Genomic DNA, 24,868 nt, shown 5'->3' on the forward strand with positions numbered 1-24,868 from the left:
ATGGAGAATGAGGCCCTTTTTGTTGACCAAAGCTGGCTGCAAGTTTTGCAGTTTTCGGTGCATCTCATTGATTTGCTGAACAACTTCTCAGATGTAATTGTTTCGTCGGGATTCAGAAAGCTGCAGTGAGTCACATGGGCAGGAGACCACTACACAATGACGCTGATCGTTTTTTGGTGCAAGTTTAGCTTTGGGAAGGGATTTGGAGCTTCTTCTTGGTCTGATGACTGAGCTGGTTGTTGCTGGTTGTATAAAATCCACTTTTCATTGCACGTCACAATCCGATCTTTGTTGCTGCACAGAATAAGAGAAGATGACACTTCAAAATGACAACTTTTTTGATTTGCAGTCAGCTCATGAGGCACCCACTTATCAAGCTTTTTCACATTTCCAATTTGCTTCAAATGAGGAATGACGCTAGAAAGGTTGACGCCGAGTTCCTGGGCAACTTCTCATGTAGTTGTCAGATCAGCTTCGATGATCCTCTCAATAGGTTGTTGTCAATTTCCAGTAGATGACCACTATGCTTCTCATCTTCAAGGCTGTGACCTCCTTTGCAAAACTTCTTGAACCACCACTGCACTGTATGTTTATTCATTAGCAGTTCCTGGGCCAAATGTGCTGTTGATGTTAGGAGTTGTCTCCACTGCTTTACAACCCATTTTGAACTCTAATAAGAAAATCACTGGAATTTGCTTTTTGTCTAACATCATTTCCCTAGTCTAAAATAAATATAAAATAAACAGCAAGTAATAAGTCATTAGCAAAAAAACATAAAGTGAGAAATGTGCATTAAAATGACGTATAACATAATCACATTTATTTAAGAATATATTCCAATAGCACATAGCAAAGTTCAACAATGCAAAACCACAATTACTTTTGCACCAATCTAATATTAAGAATGGACAAGAAATGGACTGATAAAAGGACATGTCCTTATATAGTACATGTATTAAGATGAAGACTTTTTTTTTAAAAGATAAAGAGAAGAAATGGAAGAAGCTGATTGCTCAGTTCAACTTAGTTCAGTCACTCAGTCGTGTCCGACTCTTTGCGACCCTATGAATCACAGCACACCAGGCCTCCCTGTCTACCACCAACTCCCGGAGATTACTCAAACTCATGCCCATCGAGTCGGTGATGCCATCCAGCCATGTCATCCTCTGTCGTCCCCTTCTCCTCCTGCCCCTAATCCCTCCCAGCATCAGGGTCTTTTCCAATGAGTCAACTCTTCGCATGAGGTGGCCAAAGTATTGAGGTTTCAGCTTCAGCATCAGTCCTTCCAATGAACACTCAGGACTGATCTCCTTTAGGATGGACTGGTTGGATCTTCTTGCAATCTAAGGGACTCTCAAGAGTCTTCTCCAACACCACAGTTGATTGTTAATAACCACTGAATTATCATTAAGAATTATAAAACAGGTAATGGGACATGCCTCTGCCACCCCCATAAAATGAATAACATTCACGGATATTTTAGGATGAGATGAGTTTTACTAGGTTTTTAGGTAACTCACTAGAAAATGGTAAATTGTCAGTTAAAACACCAAAGACCCTATTTTCTAAATTACTTTTCTGTAATTCTACATGCCTAACTAGTGTTATATTTTTATTAGATCAAATTAGATTCAATTACTAAGATAATAAAGAAATTGTTTTACATAGTAAATCTTTAATTTACTATCTATTGAGGGCATCATATACAGAACTATAATAAAAATCTTATAAACTGAGTTTAACAGAATTTGGGGGGGAATGCTTTATATCTTACCAACAGCACATTTAGTTGAAGAAGTCCTCCAAAAAGAATTTTTGGTCATCATTTTTATTCATACAGTCATATCCATTTCATCTAAGTTATCAAATTTGTGGGCATAGTTATTTATAATATTTCTATATTATCCTTTAACTGTCCATGGTATCAGTAGTGATAGCTTTCTTTCATTTTTAATATTAGTAATTTGTCTTTTGTTTCTTGGTTAGTTTGACCAGAGGTTTATCAGTTTTACTGCCCTTCAAAGAACCAGCTTTCAGTTCCACTGATTTTCTCTGTGGTTTCCCTGTTTTCAGATTTCATTAATTTCAGTTTTAATTTTCATTATTTCTTTTCCTCTTACTTTAGATCTAATTTGGTCTTGTTTTCCTAGTTTCCTAAGATAGAAGCTTACACTACTGATTATACATCTTTCTTCTTTTCTAATATATGCATTCAATGTTAAAAATTTCCCTCTAAGCCTGCTTTCACTACAGCTCTTCAATTGTGATAAGAAGCATTTTCATTTAATCCAAAGTATCAATATTTAAAAATTTCTACTGTGATTTTTTATTTGACACATATGCTAATTAGATAGTCTACAAACATTTTGGGCCCTTCTAGCTCTCATTGTTATTGATTTATAGTTTAATTCTATTGTGGTCTGAGAGAATACCTTTTATAACTCAAATCTTTCTAAATTTGTTAAGGTGTGTTTTATAGCCCAGAATATGGTTTATTTGGTAAATGTTTTGAAAAAAACAACCAAACTTTTTAAAAGGCAGCAAAGTACTTATTTCATATCATTTACAAGTGTATATGTACAAGATGAAGGAGGGTTGGGACACAGCTATCTTACTATTAGAAGGAACAGCAGTAATTGGGGCTTGGGATAAAATTCAAAAAGTAACATCTCAATTCTGAGCTATAGATGCTATTTTAAAAGTGACTCTAGCAATAATAAATTTTTGGTCTTCATAAAATGTAAGTGAAAAAAGATCAAAGGTATTTTTGCTATGTGAGAACTTATCTGAACCCAGAAATCAAAATGACTTTATTCTGGGATAAGACCAGGAAAAAGATAATCTTTGCTATCTACATTTGCAGGTAGCACAGTGATAAAGAGTCCACCTACTAATGCAGGAGACACAAGGGATGCGGGTTCAAGCCCTGGGTGGGGAGAATCCCTAGCAGGAGAAAATCCCAACCCATTCCAGTATTCTTGCCTGGAAAATTCCATGGACAGAGGAGCCTGGCTATAATCCATGGGGTCACAAAGAATCAGACACGACTGAGCACATCTACGCTTGCTATGCAAAATCACAAGTCAAAGAGATTCAGATAGCAATAAATGCATATCATCCTACAATAATATCTATAAATAGAGTAAACATCTGACCTTTGACTATTTCATCTACCTCTCTGAAAGTGTTATGTATAAGACAGCAGAGATTCTCTTTGAGAAAACTGAGTATTATTTTGTACTATCACTTTATATTTAGATGCATACAGTGGTAGATTATGATAAAATATAATGCAGAATGATTGTTTCAATAGCATAGGAAGAGCAGTTTACATAAAAATTTTTATACTATATGGTCTCTATTGTGTAAGAAATGAGGCCTATTAAAAGGACTGGAAAGAAATATAACCTAAATGTAACCAGAATTGAGCAATAATTTTTCCACATTTTCATACTGTGATCTTATTTCATTTGTAGTCAGAAAAATATACAATAATTACTTTAATTCAACCTGATAAGTACTGCAATAGAGCTATAAAAAGGTTTGCTATTGGCCAGAGTATCAATTCTTTTGAGAAGTTCAAGTTAAATTCTGAAATGGAAGATATTTCAAATATACCCTAATGTAATATAGCAATAGTTGATCAGAAAAAGGATATACTGCACTTGCAACTGCCAGCAAGACCAAGCATATACCACTACGGAAATTTAAATAGTTCCATAATACTAGAATACAGGCTGCAATAAGAGTAAGAGGAATAGGAAGAATAAGTATAGTTGAACACACTGGGGCCAGATGCTGTATGAAATAGTTTCTAGAATGAAGGAAATCTAAACCTAGCCATCTTAGGCTAAGATGTTTCAATGCTTAACTTCAATAGTTAAAACAATCAATAGTTAAACAATGACATTAATAGTTAAACAATGACATATAAACAATCATATTTCTTTTGAATACTTAAAACTACTTTTTTCCTTTAAACAACCACTTGAGGGCTCAAATATACACAAATGTGTTGCTAAGTGTTAATTCATGAAAACTAGCTGAATCTTGGTTAACCACAGTGGGGATTTGTGGTGCCTTTGCCTGAAGCCACTCTCATTACCTTCACCCTTTGCTCAGTTGGTATGGAAATTCTTTGAGGATAGGGCTGGCTGTGAAAAAGAGTGACTTCACTTCTGGAAGGGGCTAAAGGAGTTTTGAGTGAAGAGTGAAACACACACACAGAATTAAGTATCAGACTTGGTAAGGAACAAACAGGGAATGTAAGCAGGTATGCTAGCTTCAGGTTGCAGTTTTGGTTGGCCTGAACTGTAGCCTGGAAGGCTGGTCAGAAATTTAGAAATTCCACAAAGATTCCGGAAATGAGAGAGACACAGAAGGGCTACAGAAACTCTTCACATAGTCTTGGCTGGTTGGGAGGCTAGATGAACATATACGGGAGACCCATAAGGGCCTGACGGAAAGCGAAAGACCCATAAGGGCCTGACGGAAAGACTTGAAAACTGCCTTAATTTTAAATGTACTCCCAAATCAACATACATTCACTGGCAAAGGCTGGAGGCCTCACAGGTTTAGAGAGGTGTTTGAGCACAACTACTGACTTACCATTGACCCCTAATCTGTCTAGACATAGTTGCAACCCTAGCAAACCAGCCTAAAAAATTAAAAATAGTAATGTACAAACTACCAGGGAAACAGATCCCACAAACTAAGTGCAGGCAGACTACCAAAAAAACCATCACCACCCATCTTCCTTGAGGGGAAAATCCAAACAAGAGTTCCTATAACAAATTATCAAAGATATATTGGACAGTTTTCAACAAAACGTGATGAGACATGCAGGAAAAACAGGAAAGTGTAATCCAAATTCTAGAATAATGGCAGTAAACAGAAAGATTCTGAGTGAGCCCAAATGCTGTATTTAGCCAAGACCTCAAATCAGCTATTACAGAAATGCTCAAAAAATTCAAAGAAACCATGTTTAAAGAATTAAAGGAAAATATGACAACAATGTAACAAACAGGGTTATCTCAACAATGAAACAGAGCTTGTAATAAAGAATCATATAAAAATGCTAAGATTCATATTTTCCATATGTACCTGTTTTTTGGTAGTCATTTAACTATATAATTTCTCTCTCTCTCTTTTTTCTGCCACATCATGTGGAATACGGGATCTTAAGTTTCCCAACCAGGGATTGAACCCATGTCCCTTGTGTAGGAAGCGCAAAGACTTAACCACTGGACCATGAGGGTAGTCTCTATAATTTCTTACACTGGTCAATATTTTTTAAAATACTTACAAATGAATACCTGAGGTATAAGCTGTTTAGCAACTCATTATGCTTTGTAAGCTTTGTAGTAACCTCTGAATAAAGGTAAAGATCTTTTCCTACAGAATTAATCAAACATATGTTAATTTTTTGGCAAAACTGTTTATACCTAACTGGGCTTTCCTGGTGGCTCAGATGGTAAAGAATCCACCTGCAGTGTGGGAGACCTGGGTCCAATCCCTGAGTTGAGAAGATCCCCTGGAGAAGGGCACAGCAACTCACTCCAGTATTCTTGTCTGGAGAATCCCCATGGACAGACGAGCCTGGTGGGCTATAGTCCAGGGGACTGCAAAGAATCACACGACTGAGTGACTGAGCCAAAAAAAAAAAAAAAAAAAGTACCCAACTAGAGAATATTTCAACATGGTATAAAATCAAAATATCCAAAGGAAATGTTATGTTGATAATCACAGGTGTGTAACTGTTTTAAGAGGCTAATTTAATTTCCATGGTTAGCCTCCAGTGTCTGTCAGGAATGTTTCTAGAATTATTTTAAGGGAGTAATAAAATATTACTTGATTCCACAAACTTATTCTGATACTACAATATATAAATAATTTTAATATTATTAGTAATTAATTGTATTGAATACACAGTGAAATACTATTTAGCCATAAAAAAAGGGGGGGGGATCTTGCCATTTTCAAGAATACAGATGGACCTTGGTCATTACACTAAGTGAAGTCAGACATGAAAAGATAAATACTATATGATCTATGGAGAATCAAAGAAAATCAAGCTCATAGGAATAGAAATCAGATTTGTGATTGTCAGAGCTAAGGATTTGAAGGTAGGAGATTGGGTGAAAGGTATTTCCAATTAAGTTCTGGAGATATAACGTCCACCATGGTGACTATACTTAACATTACTATATTGAATATTTGATAACTGAATTAATAAAAGTTCTCATAAGGAAAAAAGGGTAATTAGGTGAGGTAAGGTATGGTTAACTAAACTCACTGTGGTAATCCTTTTACATTATATACATATTAAATCATTTTGCTGTATGTCTTAAACAGTGTTATATGTTGACTGGTGGTGGTGGTTTAGTCGCTAAGTCATGTCTTAACTCTTGCGACCTCATGGACTGTAGCCTGTCAGGCTCCTCTGTCCGTGGGGTTTCCCAGGCAAAGATACTGGAGTTGGTTTGTCTATCTTTCTCCAGGGGGTCTCCCAGACCCAGGGGTTGAACCCACATTTCTCCTGCATTGCAGGTGGATTCTTTACCATTGAGCCACCACGGAAGAACCTATATGTTGATTATATCTCAATAAAACTGGGAAAATACTCATGTATTTATTAAGTAAAATTTGTGCCTATATGCATATATATTACCAGCAGGCAGGTTTTTATATTAACAATAAAATAATGGCAATTAAGTCTATTAATAATCTATCTGTTAGTCACTCAATCATGTCCAACTCTTTGCAACCCCATGGACTGTGGCCTGCCAGGCTCTCCTGTCCATGGACTTCTCCAGGCAAGAATAATGGAGTGGGGAGACATTCTCTTCTCCAGGGCATCTTCCCAACCTAGGAATCGAACCTGGGTCTCCTGCATCGTAGGCAGATTCTTTACTAGCTGAACCAGCACAGAAGCCCAATCATCATCATCTATCAATTCTTTATTTGTGATTTCTTTGTACTGGACTGTCACTTTAAATTTAACTGGATTTTGCTGTTTTGATATTTTCTATCACCGTAAAAATAATTATTATAACATTTAATGAATGATTCTCTCATTTTTAGTAAGATCAGTCTATGCTATGGAACTATTAGTTTCCCAGATGTCCCTTCAAAGTTTATGCTACTTTCCTGTGTAACAGTATTACAAATTTACATTTCTCAAGCTAACACTACCAGAGAAGCAAACTGCCCACTCCTTGTTGTAAACCATTATCTTACATTATTAGCACAGAGGTACTTACTCAGTTATAAACTCAGGGTTTGTAAAGCTGAGGTTGGTTAAAGGACCTTCAAGTTTAGAAGATTCGTGCGTGTTTAAGGCTGGAGTGGTCTTAGTGCCGAGTACAGCTCTTTTTTCATCTTTTTCAAGTGCTTTTCTCTTCCCACCATTTTGGAAATATTCTCTGCACACACTACAAAATAAAGTTATATTTTAAACAATAGGTATGGATGTAAAATTAAAATGGACAAATATTACCCTTTATTAATAAAAATGGGGAATTTTTCAATTATAGTTTCATATTTTTAGAATGTCACACAGAGGTTAAGTTTGAGTACCTGCAGCACTTTCAAATTTTTTAAATTACCATACAACAAAGCATGATCATAGATTATGTTTAATAAATTAGAAGTGTTTACCCAGAAGCATAATACCTATATGTTTTGCTGAACTTTATTCTTAGCTAAAACATAAGTTCCTCCAGAAAAGCTTAGATAACTCTGCTATACAGGGGCACATTCAAAAAGAACAGTAGTCACAGTTAATTCTGATCCAGCTCTGCTGGTAGCACAGCTGTTTTTCAGATCCCTCCTAGTTTATAAAAACAAAGTCACAAAATCAGGTTGCCAACATAGAAAGAAGAGCATAAAAATCTAGTTCAGGTAAAAATAGTATCATATTATAAAGGTATGCATTCAGAAAGAACAAAGGTTTGAATATAATAGTGATTTTTATAATACCTGGAAATTATTCCTACCCATCAAGAGACCATTACTGTTTGTCCCAATTCTTATAATATAAATGAATACTAAAATGCAGATTTTTCAAGATATATTGGAAAATATAAGCCCATTATCAGGTTGTTATCTAGAATCAGACACTAATGACTGGTATTAACATTAAATATTAAACGATTTTCTTCATACCAAATACAATTTTGGAGAAGGAAATGGCAACCCACTCCAGTATTCTTGCTTGGAGAATCCCGTGGACAGAGGAGCGTGGTGGGCTACTGTCCACGGGGTCGTAAAGAGTTAGACACGACTGAGTGACTAATACACAATATAATTTTAGTAGGAATATAGTAGGGTACCATGCCTGGGTATATAACAGGGCAATAAATATGAACCACAGAATCAACTCAAGATATTCACTAGCTATTAAAGACAAGAAACTTAAAAGGAAAAAAAGACTGCTGTGATCTGCCTCTGGCCCTTGAGCTTATTACATGACAGGAGACACACAATTAAACAATTAACTGATATACTTATCAAAGTTTAAAGTGAATGTGAATGGAAGCTAAACAAATCTTTCTTTACAGAGTCTTAAAGGTGGCTCAGATGGTAAAGCATCTGCCTACAATGCTGGAGACCAGGGTTCAATCCCTGGGTCAGGAAGATCTCCTGGAGAAGGAAATGGCAACTCACTCCAGTATTCTTGCCTGGAAAATCCCAGGGACGGAGGAGCCTGACAGGCTACAGCCCATGGGGTTGCAAAGAGTCAGATACGACTGAGCAACTTCACTTCACTTCACTTCAAACCATTATTACTCCATATAGCTCATTCTCTGAACAAATATGGACTATTTTTCTCCACAGACACTGCCTGGTACAGTTCCATAAACACATGGCTAGAGAAGAACTGAAAAAGTACTTTAAAACTAATTTTTGCAAGTACAACTATGGTGTCTAAGGAAACAGTGCCCATTTCTCCTCACACCTAAAAAAATACTATTAGCTCAACTTCGGTTTGCCTAAATATCTACTAAAGATGTCTTTAACTGATCCTATGGAGATTTAATTTTAACTCAAATTATACACAAGAGTTGAAACTCATTTATCATTAGTCAAACATTTATTAACTACCTATCATGTGCCAGGCACACAGGTGATGGGAAAGCAAATTGAAGAAGACATTGCTGCTTTCAAGGAGCTCAAACTAGTCAAGGAGACAGTTATATAATAAAGAAAATATAATTTATAAATACCTATCATTCAGTCTAAAATCAGTAGTATAAAAGCTGATTTTAGGAAGATGAGTAGGAATAAATCAGGCTAGGAAGAATGTTAGTTAAGGAGGAAAGTCCTTTCCTGGTAGAGAACAGCATGAGCAAAGTCAAGGAAGAGAAAAGCATCATGGATTCTGCAGAGACAGACATCACTTCAAGGCATGTGAAATTTAAAGTGCCAGGCAGAAAATGCACTGATGGACTCATAAATGAAAAGGCCAAAGAGAGGAATGATAGCCAGGTGACACTTGAAGAGATAAGCAAACTTCAGATCATGAAAGACTGACGGGCCAATGTAGGAATGTGGCCTTTAGAAATCTAACCTAATGACAGAAGTGATTTACTGGTTTCTTGAAGTGGGGGGTAAGGCTGACTACAAAGGTATATATTAGAGCTTTTTAGAGTAATGGAAAAGTTTTATATCTTGACATGGTGGTGGTACATAAGTGTAAACAACTATCAGTACTCACTAAACTGTACACTAAAATGGGTGTATTTTATTGTATGTTAATTAAACCTCTGTAGGGTTAATTAAATACAGCCTTAAAACCTTGGAATTAATACTAAAAATAATACCTTTATCATATACACAAGGGTAAAAAGATTGCTTACTTTTCTATCAGGTGGAACCATACAGAACTGCTGATATTCAATAGTTCTTGATCCACAAACACTGCAAAACTGAACCAAATTTATATGGCTCAGTCTCATAATTACCTAGAAGCTGGACTGCAAAATACTTAAAAGGGCTAGGATTCCAGATACTCACAGGATAATAACCACTATCTAAATACCAATCTCCATACACAAGTTCCAAAAAATATACAAATCATTAGGATAAGAGCACACACAGCTCATACCTATGGCATAACTAGGAAACAGGAATAGTACCTAATTATATATGTAATTTGGAGATAGAAATCTGAGGCCACCTGAGTTGGCTTTGGAATTATCCAAGTACAGAATCAGATGAGGACTATGTAAAAGAGGAAGGTATGGTGAGGTCCCTGAGGTGGCAAAAAAAAAAAAAAAAAAAACCCAGATAATACCAGCTAAGGTTTACTACCAAGACAGTCCAATTCTGAGTGGAGAAACCTTAAGAATGCAGAATGCAGTGAAATAAAGCATTAGCCACAGGAAGGCCAAAAAGAAAAATTTTGAAAGGTGTATGAGAAGGGCTGTCGCCAAAGGTGAAAGCCTTGAGAAGGTGTTATTTCTGAGGGAGAAAGGAAGCACCATGAAAAAAGGGGGTATCTCTGGAGGTGTTGATAAAGGATGCTGATAAAGGGAAGGAATGAAGCAATGAAGAATAAAGAGTATACTGACGTAAGTTATACCTATTAAAAAATCCATACATCAGCCAAAAGAGGATGATATTTATTAAAGGAACTCCACTTATATATTTATAGCAATCAAACAAGGCTCTATGGAATTAAGAAACCAAGTAAGTCACCCAAACCCCTAACTATACATCTAGAGACATATAGCCAAAACACATTAAAAAAAAGGTCCAATAAACCCAGCAACCATACAAGTTTCTATTAGAAGGAAAGACAAATCGAAACTTTTCAGTAGATGAAAATTCTTAAAAACATAAAAAATAAAAACTATAAAAGAGAAGAAAATTGTAACATAATACTTCAATATTAATTATATATAATCAAACAATTGCAGATATGAAAAAACATTTCAAATCGGAGATTAAATAAAAAGCTGAGGATAAAGAAGAACTAAATAAATAGCCAGATATTCCATGAATATGAATAGGAAGACTCAATACTGTCACTATGTTAGTTCTTCTCAAATTTATACATACAACACAATCCCAATCAGAAGCAGAGCAAAATACCATATCGACAAAACAAATGGTTTCTGAAGTTTACACCGATTGGCAGAAGATCCAGGATAGCCAACATAGTATTGACGGAGAAGTACAAAGTTGGAGGACTGACGCATTCTGATTTCAAGACATAATATAAAGCTAATACTATACTATTATTAGTAGTAATCAGGGACAGTATATTGTTGGCAAAACAACAGACAAATAGATCAATGGGAACAGAATAGAGAGCCCAGATATAGGTACACATAAATACATTTAACCAATCTCTGACAAAGGAGCAAAGGCAACACAGTGCAGTAAAGATAGTCTTTTAAACCAATAATGCTGAAACTGGATCAGTTCAGTTCAGTTCAGTCGCTCAGTCGTGTCCGACTCTTTGCAACCCCATGAACCACAGCATGCCAGGCCTTCCTGTCCATCATCAACTCCCGGAGTCCACCCAAACCCATGTCCATCGAGTCGATGATGCCATCCAACCATCTCATCCTGTCATCCCCTTCTCCTCCTGCCCTCAATCTTTCCCAGCATGAGGGTCTTTTCCAATGTCAGTTCTTCGCATCAGGTGGTCAAAGTATTGGAGTTTCAGCTTCAGCATCAGTTCTTCCAGTGAATATTCAGGACTGATTTCCTTTAGGATGGACTGGTTGGATCTCCTTGCAGTCCAAGGGACTCTCAAGAGTTTCCTCCAACACCACAGTTCAAAAGCATGAAACTGGATACTGAATACCAAAAATGAACCTAGACACAGACAATACAACCTTCACAAGATTAACTCCAAATGGATTACAGACCTAAATGTAAAACACAAAACTATAAAACTCTTCAGAGAGTTTCATAAACTTCCAGGAGAAAATCTAGATGACTTTGGATGTTGTATCTAAAAAGCCATGGTCAAATGCAAGTCACAATCGATAAAAGAAAAAAACTGAAAAAGCTAGACTTCACTAAAATAAAAAAACTTCTGCACTGCAAAAGACAATGCCAAGAGAATGAGAAGACAAGTCATAGACTAGAAGAAAATGTCTTCAAAAGATATATCTAATAAAGGACTGTTATCCAAAATATACAAAGAATTCTTGAAACTCAACATTAAGAACATAAACAACCTGATTAAAAAATGGGCAAAAGACCTAAATGGACACCACAGTAAAGAAGGTGTAAATTTCAAATTTGAAATATTCAAATTTTCAAATTTGAAATATAAATTTCAAATAAGCTTAAGAAAAGATGCTCCATGTCATATATCATTGGAGAAATAAATGTAAATTAAAATAGCAATGAGATACAATACCTTATTAGAATGACCAAAATCCAGAACACTTAACAACACCGAATGCTGGTGAAGATGTGGAACAAAACTCTCATTCACTGCTAGTGGGAACGCAAAACAGTACAGTCACTTTGGAAGATAGTCGGTAGCTTCTTACAAAACTAAATATATTCTTCCCATATAATCCAGCAATCAGGTTTTGTGGTATTTACCAAAAAAGGAACACTTATTTCCACACAACACCCTGCACATGAGTGTTTATAGCATTTATTCATAACTGCCAAAATATGCAAGCAAACAAGATCTCCTTCAGTTGTTGAGGTTCAGTTCCTAAGTCATGTATGATTGCAACCCCATGGACTATAGCATGCCAGGCTCCTCTGCTGTCCACTAGCTCACAGAGTTTGTTCAAATTAATGTCCATTATTCAGTGATGCTATCTAATCATCTCATATTCTATCACCCCCTTCTCCTTTTGCCTTCAATCTTTCCCAGCATCAGGGTCTTTTTCAATGAGTTGGCTCTTTGCATCAGGTGGTCAAAGTATTGGAGTTTCAGCAACAGTCCTTCCAATGAATATTCAGGGTTGATTTTCTTTAGGATTCCCTGGTTTTATTGCCCTGCAATACAAGCGACTCAAGAATCTTCTCCAACACCATAATTTGAAAGCAGCAATTCTTTAGTGCTCAGCCTTCTTTATGGACCAACTCTCGTATCCATGTATGACTACTGGAAAAACCATAGCTTTCTCTATCCCAACCTTTGTCAGCAAAGTGATGTCTCTGCTTTTTAATACACTGTCTAGGTTTGTCATAGCTTTTCCTCCAAGCAATAAGCGTCTTTTAATTTCATGGCTGCAGTCACTGTCTGTGGTGATCTTAGTTTTTGAATGCTGAGTTTGAAGCCAGCTTCTTCATCTCCTTCTTTGACCCTCACTAAGAGACTGGTTCCTCTTCACTTTCTGCCATTAGAGTGGCACCATCTGTATGTCTGAGGTTACTGATACTTCTCCTAGCAATCTTGATTCCAGCTTGTTGATTCTTTCAGCCCATACATCAGTATATCACATGATGTGCTCTGCACAGGAGTTAGATAAGCAGAATGACAACTACAGCCTTGTGGTACTCCTTTTCCAATTTTAAACCAGTCGTCGTTTCATGTTTGGTTCTAACTATTGCTTCTTGACCTGCATACAGGTTTCTCAGGAGACAGGTAAGGTGGTCTGGTATTCCCATCTCTTTAAGAATTTTCCATAGTTTGCTGTGATCCATACAAGGGCTTTAGTGTAGTCAATGAAGTAGAAGTAGATGTTTTTCTGGAACTCCCTTGCTTTCTTCATGATCACCGAATGTTGGCAACTGATCTCTGGTTCCTCTGTCTCTTCAATATCCTTCCGTAGCTGAGTGGATAAACAAGCTGTGGTTCACCTAGACAATGGAAATACTATTCACCACTAAAAAGAAATAAGCTGTCAAGCCAACAAAGACTTGGTAGAACCGTAAATGCATATTATTAAAGGAAAGATGTCAATATGAAAAGGTTAAATACTGTAATTCCAAATATATACATTATAGAGAAGGCAGAACTATGGAGACAGTAAAAAAAAACTAAGTGGTTGTTCGGGGAGGGGGAGAATGGGAGTAGAATGAATTAAGAGCTGGAGCACAGAGGATTTTTAGGGCAATGAATTATTCTGTATGATACTATAATGGTAGATACTTATCATCACATTTTTGTCAAAACCCATGAAATATATAACACCAAAAGTGAACCGTAATATAAACTATGAACTTTGGATTATAATGATGTGTGTGTGGGTTCATCAATTGTAACAAAGGTAGCACTGTATGTGGATTGTTGATAGCGGTGTGACTGCCCATATGTGGGGGACAGGGTGTATATGGGAACTACTTGAATTTTCTGTTCAATTTTGCTGTGAACCTAAAACTGCTTGGAAACAAATTCAAGACTATTTGAAAGGGAAAAAAGATGAACACAGAACAGATATCATTTGCCTCCTGATAGTACCTTGAGAAGGATACAATGCCACCTATGTGATATTCTTACTAGTAATAAGCTTACTTTGAACCTAATTACAAAGAAACAATCACAGAAATCCAAACTGTGGGACAGTCTATAATTTGACTTTACAAAATGTCCATGTCATAAAACACCAAAAAAGAAAAAATCCCAAACAACCCAAAACACTAGAGAATTTTTCCTAGATTAAAGAAGAGCACATGGGTAACAACTAAGTGCAATAATACATCCTGAAGTATTCAGGAACAAGAGTATTGTGATTTCTACATTTGACTTGCAAATGGTTCAGTAATGAAGGGGAAAGGAGACAGAATAGTGGAGGTGGGGAAAAAAAGAGAAAAAAGATACAAAATGAGACTAAAATAGCCCAACATTTTTTTCAAAACAGAAGGGAACAAAGTGAGTCAAAGGTTTTATATCTAGCCAAGCTATGCATCTTGTAACAAAACTATAAAAAAAAATAGCTTTTGGTATGTAATAACTCATATAATATCATAATTATAAGATGTTTTGAAAGGATGAACTTCATCTATGACTTCAGAGATGTTGGTGAAAAGGCTGGAAGTAAAAAAAAAAGCATTAAATGAATTTAAAAAGATAGTTTATAATGCTGAAGGCCACAATTCCCAACGAAGCAATGTGCTATGTATCATAGCAGCCATCTTTACAAAGCAGAAACTCCATGAAATGCATGGAGAAACAGATACAACTAGAACAGGAACTTTAAACACACCACTGAGGTATTCTCATTTTTGCTGGTGGAATTAAATGATAACTTCTATGGAGGGTGATGTGGCAATATCCAACAAAATCACATATGCATTCACTCTCTTACTCTGCAATTCCACATCTACAAATATACAATGTCAAAAATACAAAATGAACATGCACAAGGCTATTCATTATAGCACTATTTGTAACAGAAAAAACTTGTAAGTAACATGAGTAAGATATCTATACACTATATATATATATATATATACTGGTGACAGTCAATTTATGTGTCAACTTGACGAGGTGCCTATATATCTGTCAAACATTCTGGGTGTTTCTGCAAGGATGCTTCTAGACAAGACGAACACTAAGTGTGCAGACTGAGTACAGATTTCTTTTTCATGAGGTTAGCTGCATCCAATCACGTAAAGGTCTGCATAAAGGAAAAACACTGACCCTCCCCAGAGCATGAGCTGCTTCTTGCCAAACTGCCTTTGGGCTGGAACACTGAATTTTTCCTGCCTTCAGACTCAAACTGAAACAGCAGCTCTTCCTGGGTCTCGAGCCTGCTGGCCTTAGAATTGGAATTATATCATTGGTTTGGTTCTCCTGGGTCTCTGGCATGTCAACTCATCCTGCAGATCTTGAGACTTGTCAGCCTTCACAAACACGAGCCGATTCTCTGGAGAATCCTCAATACAATATCAAATAAGAGTGATCTCCGTGACATACTATTAAGTAAAAATGAAAGGTACAAAAGAGAGTACATGACATGTACCATTTGCAGAGGGTGGATCCATGTATACACATTGTATGAATTTGCTAATTTCTGCAAAAAGGAGAAAAAAGAAACAAAGAAAACAGAAGGGAGCCTCTTCTGAGTATACGTTTTTTTGGTAAAGTTTTGACTTTTGAACCATGTAAATGCCTTATATTTCGCCAAGTTAAAAGAAAATAAGAAAAAACCCCATAAAATAAAGCGAAACTAACTGCATAGTAAATTGGTAACATAACCATAAACAAAGGAACTGTTTAAAGTAACTTTCAAACAGAGTATACGCAGTATTCTGACTTTTAGTGAGCTATTTTCTAAAGACAAAAGAACTAACTGCAAAGAAATCTTAAACTTCACTCAGCTTATTGTTAGAAGTAAAACTGGTACTGTAATTTTGATACCATTTTAAGTGAACTATAGAACAAAGCAAACCTGTTAATGTTATTCAGAACTAAGTCCTTCAGGGTAACAGAAGAGATAAGATAAAACATAAAGAAGTTAGGCAAAAAACCTATAATGTTACATTTGAATAGAAAATATCAGTTATGAATTTAAGACTATACGTATTTTTTAACTATGTTCACTGAAAAATTCTAGAAGAAAGGACATCTCAGTAGTACATCTCCTGCCCAGATCTTAATTTAAAATTACTATTTTCCACTTCAAGAAATTAAGGCTCCTTGATTCTAGGTCTTGACTGGGAAAGTAAAGATTTATATCGTCATAGCTACCAAGATAGTGCTCAAAGGTAATGTCAGAACACAGAAGCCAGCTTTGAAGAGTCTCCCACTGGCTAAATATGGAATAATTTAAACATACACATTCACAGACAAATCAAAGACTGATGGAAAAAGCAAATAAATTACAATCCAGGAGGCTGCAGGATTATTCCAAAAACAAACAAAATTCATCAAACCAAACAAAAAAAGTCACAAAAAACTCACTTGTTACAATTGCAATCAACTACTATTGAAAATTGGTAATTAAACAGAAAGAATTACAAGTATATGTTTATTTTGACCTAGTCTTTCTATAATCATTCCCTGTTCATAAAGGAAGGTTTTTTTATTAACAGAAAATGACTACTAATAAGTGCAAGGAATGATATGATGAAAATCATTTTGCAACCCCAAATGCAATAATCTATTTAATAAAGAAAATAAACCTGTTACTTGAAAGACTGTTGAGAGACAGCATTGATCCACAGGCCAAAAATGCCAATCTACACATTACCTGCTAATTACAAAAGGAAAACATAAGTTTACAATGGAAAGATCTAGTAGTTACCACCTTAACCAAATGGCAAAATTTAGCATCTCTAACAGTGGAATAACCTGAATAAGAACTTGCTATTGTGATGCAATATGAAGTATGCAGTCCACCTAATAAATATTTTGGCAAAAATCTGAGACCTGAATCAACATTTTAGACTCAACTTTCAGTTTAAAAGAAATAAAGGAGATTGAGCAAATAGTTAAATGGCACCATGAGAAAATAATCAAATAAATTCATAACAAAGACACAAAGCTAGTTTTGGATTAGGATACAGACAATCACAAGAGGCCCCTGGTTGTACTATAACTAGGGGGAAAAAAAATCCCTATACAATCTAAAAAACAATGTATTAAAAAGAAACCAAGAGAACTGAGGATGCAAAGAGATCTAATGGAACTAAATTTCAAAAGGTGACAAGCCCTCCTAGGTGAAGTGATCCGAGGCACTTTGTGGATTTGCAGAAAGGGTGGGCAGTGGTAAAGGATCAAGCCTTACAAAGCAGAGGAATTTTGTTTGCTTAAAGGGAAAGCAGCTGAGCTTTCAATGGCAGCTTAGAATGATGTGACAGACTGGAAACTTAAAGAAACTCAAATGCAGAGATTGTTCTCCCCATTCTCCTGCTTTCCCCCTTAGGTCTTTTTGCAAGTAAGAAAAAGGTGGGGGAGAGAGGGAACTCACTGCAGACTTGGAGTGGGACTAAAAAGGCAAAATTCTCTTCACTCTTCCATGGGCATCTTCCCTGATAGCTCAGTTGGTAAAGAATCTACCTCAGTTGGTAAAGAATGCAGGAGACCCCGGTTTGATTCCTGGGTCAGGAAGATCCCCTGGAGAAGGGATAGGCTACCCACTCCAGTATTCTTGGGCTTCCCTTGTGGCTCAGCTGGTAAAGAATCCGCCTGTAATGAGGGAGACCTGGGTTCAATCCCTGGGTTGGGAAGATCCCCTGGAGAAGGGAAAGGCTACCCACTCCAGTATTCTGGCCTGGAGAATTCCATGGACTATATAGTCTGTGGGGTTGCAAAGAGTCAGACATGACTGAGCGACTTTCACTTCACTTCACTTCCATGGATGTACGTCCCAGAGTCCTGCTAGAGGATGGCAACTGGAATATACACACAACAGGACTCACTCACTCTCACGGCATTTAAAGCCAGAAGTGAACTGAAACTATCTAAAGAGGTAATCCAGTTTCAACCCAGCTTAACTCCTAATGAGTTCAAAGTGTTCAATCTTCATCTCAGTTGCCTATCAGAAAAAAGCATGCCCTCTTTGGGTAAATAATATTTAAATATTTACCCCAGTCTCTTCTAAATACTAGGTTAGTATATATATTTTTATGATTACCAGACATACAATGAGGCAGGAAAAAATGATCCCTGACCAAAGGAGAAAACGGCCAAAAGAAACAGATCCATAGATTAACTTTACGTTGGAATAAGCAGACAAGGACTTAAAATAACTATTATAAATTAAATTATATGGAGGAAAATATTAACTGATGAGATGAAAACATGGAGAACTTTAATAGAAAAATGAAATCTTTAAAGAATAGCCAAATTATTATAGAAGAATCAAGAGAAGTCTTGAAAACATCTCTCTTGGTAATAATAAAATAGAATAAAAAGCCAAAAAGAAAAATTGGTAAGGATATGTAGAATATTTGGAAAATGCCAGTAATCACTTTGAACCAACAATCAAAAAATACAGAATGTGGTATATTTTACAAATCAACTGACATTTCTTTAAAAATTCAATGTTAGGGAAAATAAAAACAAGAACCTAAAAAAATCTAACCACCAATACATGAGCCTTGATTTAGGGAAAATATTATAAAGAATGTTTTGGGGATAATACCAAAAATCTGAATTTATGAACTAGATACTTTAGGAAATTAGGAAATCACTGTTGATTGTCTTAATGTATTTACAGTATTATGGTTATGTAGAAAATGGAGATGAAATAGCATGTTATCTGCAATTTACTTTCAAATGGTTCAGGAAATAGTGTGTTTATAGTTTCCTCTGTGTGGAGAGTTAGAAAAGGGAAATTCTTTTATTAAACATACAATTATAGCTTTATATCATGCTTTGTTTCCAACTTAAATACTTCATATTACAAATAAAATTTTACTCATTTTTAGAAGGAAATCTTAAGTATAAATTTCTTCAAGCTAAACAGTCATCAAAAAATCTCAGCAGGGTAATGTCAGTAAGTCTTACTTCACATATCAAATTTCTCTTAAGTTTTAAGTATAAATACTTAAAAGCAAACTTTTATCAAACCTCTTAAAGTTCATCTTAGCTTTCGGACTGACACTGCCCTCAGAATCGTCAATAGGGAAAGGAAATACATATAACCCCAGTTAGAATGACAGATAACTCATTTCAAAATTCTATACTGTTTTAAGTCTTTTTTCACTCCCAAGTTTTAAGTTTACGGTAAAGTCACTATAACCTCTCTTGTGTTTACTTCCCATAGTAAAATATTTTTAGTATATTTTGCCACTGTTCTTTTTTGGCAGTCTGATCTAAATTCTTATTAATGTTTGTTTTTAGCAGTTTGACCTAAAAATGACCTCTTTCAGAACACATGGAGATACAGTAACTATTGATAAAAACACAAATTTGAGGAAGAAAAAGGAAGAGTGAAGTGTGAGGCAGATTCATTATTCAAGTGGAAGGTACAAGTAAATGCTCCTGTGAGAATACCACACATCAAAGTGGTATTTGAAATAAAGACTAAAAGCTTGCCTGAAGTACTGGAATACTAATTTAAAAACAGTGCTGCTAAAGCAAAGAACGATGGTCTTCAGTAGTGTAGTACTGATTTCCTGATCAGATTACATGATTACTTTGTGTCACAAGGGAAATGACATGTCTCAAATCGCGTTTCTTAGCTTGAAGGAGAAAATGTACAGTCTGTAGAACAGTCAGATTTATAACCAGTTTCTCCTCTAGAAGAGGCAAAAAAAAAAAAACAAAAAAAACCCCAAACATTTTAATTCCAAGCATCTCATTTCTTATGATTCTGGCTCCTTCCTTTAGTTCCCCAATTCTGTAATTCTTTGGCTCCACAATCCATTCACAATACCAATCTTTTCACTATTCCTCACCTACCTCGTATTTCCAGCTCCTTTCTTACACATCATCATGATCACCACAATGTATACATCAGCATCGCCCCTGCTCCTCTCTTAAGTCACTACACTCCTGTGAACTTTAATCATACTACACCATCTGTCCTCACTCTCTCCCTCTCCAAGAAAACTGTTTCACTGTAACTCTGTGCCTTAATTACTGTAGTAGCTTCCTAACTGGTTTCCTTACTAACATCCTTGCCTTTTCTATAGTCTATCTTAACACTACAATTAATTCTTAAAAGATTCTTGACACATTTCTAAATGTTAATAAGAGCCTGTTACTTCTTCTTAAAACATTTAATGACTTTTGATCTCATGCAGCATAAAGGTCACTGACTTTATAATGGTCCACAAGATCCTACAAAATCTAGCTATTTGTTATCTTATGTTCTACCACTCTCCCCTTTTCACCCTGGTCTCCTTGCTATTTCTGAAACATGCCAGCGAGCTCCTGTCTCAAGGCCTCTGGACTTGTTCAGGCTTGCTCTCTCACTTCCTTCATGTCTTTTACACATCACTTCAGTGAGGCCTTCTTTGCTATTTACTTTATTTACTTATTATTTTTTTTGCTTTACTTTTCTCATAGCACTTACCACTTTCTGACCTGTATATATTTAGTTTATGAATTGTTTCTTGCTTCTAACTCCCACTAGCATTTAAGTTCCATGAGAGCAAGCGTTTTATCTGTTTGGTTGATTGTTGTACTTACAGTGCCTCTGATGTGACTGATACACAGTGGACAAACATTTAAATTATTTATTAAATGAATTAATAAAAGAACTAAGTAAAATACATATTTTTATCTGGGCTATCTGTTGAATGGATGAAATAGGAATTATTATATAATTTTTAAATGATATTAAAACAAAAAGTTTGAATAAAGAATAACTGGATTGAAATATAAACCTAAAGTTACCATAAACTTACTGTCCAAGCAGAAAGATAATGTTTTGCTTTCAAGAATTCATAATTCAGTCAACATACAAATCTGTTCTCATAATTTTACCCTTTGAGAGAAATGATCAGCAGTATTCCATTTTTTGACGTTTTTAACATTAAAAGCTTTGCTATGAGAAAATATAAACATTATCCAAAGTCAATATAAAAGTTGGAATACCCTGAATCATATATAAAAATTCAGAAATTGGAAACTTTTACAGATGTTTTCAGCTTTAAAGAATGGAAAATATTAATTTTTACTTGAATTCAAATATAATTATCTAAAGAAATTTCTATGCTATAACTTATGAATGATGACTCAACTGCTAATTAAATCTCATATTTTAAATGTACCAATGCTTAAATATATTAAATGAACTTAAAGGTATACTTCTAAAAAGTTGAAACAAAAAATTTTAAGTTATATCAAAGAAAAACAATTTGATTTAAAAAGATGAATGAAATAAACCTAGAGAAAGTAAGGCAAGGGGGAGAAACTATTTAAAAGACATCATCTGTTCTAAAAATTTCTATTTTGGTACAATGAATCATATACAGCATTACTTAGACTTAAGAATTTAAATAAGACATCAGAAACCAAAAATGTTAGTTCATAAAAACACTCACCTACAACACCATTCAATACGACCTTCGCCCTCACAAGTTTTTGCCCAATGATTATCTGCCAAATTTTTCATTGCAACAGCATATTCACAAAGAGTTTCCTCATCCTCACAATGTTCTCTCCAGATCTTATCAAAATCTCCCACTAAAAACAAGGGAAAAAAAAAGTTTACTTAAAATATGTCAAACTCTTTACATTTCAGCATAATCTAAAATTATTATTTAAAGATGAATGTAAACAAAGTTATGAAGCAAAATTTCATGAAATTTAAACTTTATAAATTTTGAAGCTTTTTTATGCAAATAGATTCACCATTTTAACCATGATGATTTGATAAGCAAACAAAATTTACCATTTTAAACAGATTTGTGACACTAGATCTCTACATATTTATCAGTGTCCTATATTAAAAAGGGTTGATAGGTGAGATGGCAACATACATTAGCATTCAAGTTAAATGTTTGCATTGATATACTTGGATTTGCTCTAGGAATACTACACTTTAAAAAATTATAATCCTAGGGCAAAATTTTGCTAGAGAAATTACCCTGGAAACCTCTCCAAGGTTTTGAGTCTATATAAGATGAATAAAAATTGTAAGGTGACTACATTATCTGGCCACAGCATTACTTCCATCTACTACCTTCTTCCTTTTTAATTAAATCAGTGATCATATTTAACACAAAATTTGAAAAATCAATGTCAGTTCTAACAAAGGTATGAAAATGACACAGTCAAATAAATAACATTAAAACAATTACAAAGTTAAAAAAGTAAACAAAAATCATCAATGTGGCTTGAATCAATGCTCTTAGATATAATTTAGGTTCTCTTGCTACGTGTTCAAGTACAGGCAATTGTTTAGTGACACAATAAACTTAGAAACATAAATATGACAACCAAATCTGGGGGATGATAATTATATTAAGCTCTTTCCCCAGGTGAGACAATTAGTCTCAGTAAGACTTGGGTTTTTTAAAACAGAAAAGGAATTATAACAGCTCAAATTTAACAGTACTTATCTATTCATAATTTGCAAACCTTTACTGGTTATTTTAAGCACCCAGTTTAGCAGGTACAGAGTTGAAAACCAAACTATTAGCCTTCTAGTTTGACCAATACAGGAAAAAGCAATTAAGGGTACAAACATGCCCTCACACACACACTACTCAGTTAAGATGAATGTATATCAGTCTCAAACTTGGTCTGTATACTCATTTTAAACCCACAAAGGATGAAAAGCTGTCTCTTTTCTGTGTGTGATTATGTTCTTATACAGTAATATTTTCATTAATCACTAATACTTTGTAGTAATAGGGCTCTCATTTGTTATATAGCAGACTGGCAATAACTGGCCATTAGAAACAATACTTGTGTAGTAACAGGGTCCTCAATTTGTTATATAGCAAACTGGCAAAAACTAGCCATTAGAAACAAACAAGCAAACAAATTTTTCTAAATTCTCAAAGAAACACTCTCCAGTTTTAGTACTATCTTTCAGATGTACTTATTTATTAAGTCTCTAAGTAGGACTACAGGAAGTAAAGTCTTTGAAACAAATATACTGATTAATGATTCTTCAATATATCTATTATGTTCATAAAACTATTCCTGACTTTACTCATCAGATTTAATGTCAAATGTTCCATTAAGGTACATATTCATTTTCAAGGTGCTTTATCTTTATTTGAAATGGATATTGTCAATTCTTTCACAATAACACAAGAGATGACTCTACATGTGGACATCACCAAATGGACAACACTGAAACCAGACTGATTACATTCTTTGCAGCTGAAGATGGAGAAGCTCTGTACAGTTAGCAAAAAAAGACATGGAGCTGACTGTGGCTCAGATAATTAGCTCCTTATAGCAGAATTCAGGCTTAAACTAAAGAAAGTGGGGAAAACCATTAGGCCATTCAGATATGGCCTCAATCAAATCCCTTTTGATTATACAGTGGAGGTGACAAATAGATTCAAGGGACTAGATCTGGTAGACAGAGTGCCTGAAGAACTATGGACAGAGGTTCATAACACTGTATGGGAGACAGTGACCAAAACCATCCCAAAGAAAAAGAAATGCTAGAGGGCAAAGTGGTTGTCTGAGGCAGCCTTACAAATAGCTGAAGAGAAAGAGAAGCAAAAAGCAAGGGAGAAAGGGAAAGATATATCCAACTGAATGCAGAGTTCCACAGAACAGCAAGAAGAGATAATAAAGCCTTCTTCAATAAAAAAAATGCAAAGAAATAGAGGAAAACAACAGAATGGGAAAGACTATAGAGATCTTTTCAAGAAAGCTGGAGGTATCAAAGGAACAGTTCATGCAAGGATGGGCACGATAAAGGACAGAAACAGTAAGGACTTAACAGATGCAGGAGAGATTAAGAAGAGGTGGCAAGAATACAGAGAAGAACTGTACAAAAAAAGGTCTTAGTGACCCGGATAACCACGATGGTGTGGTCAACTCACCTAGAGCCAGACATTCTGGAGTGTAAAGTCAGGTAGGCCTTAGGAAACATTACTATGAACAAAGCTAGTAGAGGTGATGAAATTCCAGCTGAGCTATTTCAAATCCTAAAAGATGATGCTGTTAGAGTACTGCACTCAATATGTCAGCAAATTTGGAAAACCCAGCAGTGGCCACAGGCTGGAAAACGTCAGCTTTCACCCCAATCCCAAAGAAGGGTAGTGCTAAAGAATGTACAAACCACTAGACAATTGTGTTCACTTCCCATGCTAGTAAGGTTATGTTCCAAATCCTTCAAGTTGGGCTTCAGCAGTACTTAAACCGAGAACTTTCAGATGTAAAAGCTGGATTTAGAAAAGGCAGAGGTACCAGAGGTCAAATTGCCAACAGTCACTGGATCATAGAGAAAGCAAGGGAATTCCAGAAAAACATCTACTTCTGCTTCATGGACTGCACAAAAGACTTTGACTGTGTGGATCACAACAAACTGTGGAAAATTCTTCAAGAGATGGGAATACCAGACCATTTAAC

At 35.4% G+C, this 24,868-nt stretch overlaps 1 protein-coding gene across 1 annotated transcript in view; it reads right to left on the reverse strand.

Moving 5' to 3' along the window:
• The window catches only part of SAMTOR (S-adenosylmethionine sensor upstream of mTORC1), a 78,119-nt gene that overhangs the window by 40,215 nt on the left and 13,036 nt on the right, over positions 1-24,868 (reverse strand). Inside the window, exons 2-3 of the mRNA XM_070468539.1 lie at positions 21,871-22,012; positions 7,263-7,433 (exon numbers count right to left, since the gene is read on the reverse strand). Coding sequence (XP_070324640.1) covers positions 7,263-7,433; positions 21,871-22,012 — 313 coding nt within the window. The remainder of the gene's footprint in view (positions 1-7,262; positions 7,434-21,870; positions 22,013-24,868) is intronic.

The sequence above is a fragment of the Odocoileus virginianus genome, chromosome 1 (genome assembly GCF_023699985.2).
Source record: "Odocoileus virginianus isolate 20LAN1187 ecotype Illinois chromosome 1, Ovbor_1.2, whole genome shotgun sequence".
Taxonomy (NCBI): domain Eukaryota; kingdom Metazoa; phylum Chordata; class Mammalia; order Artiodactyla; family Cervidae; genus Odocoileus; species Odocoileus virginianus.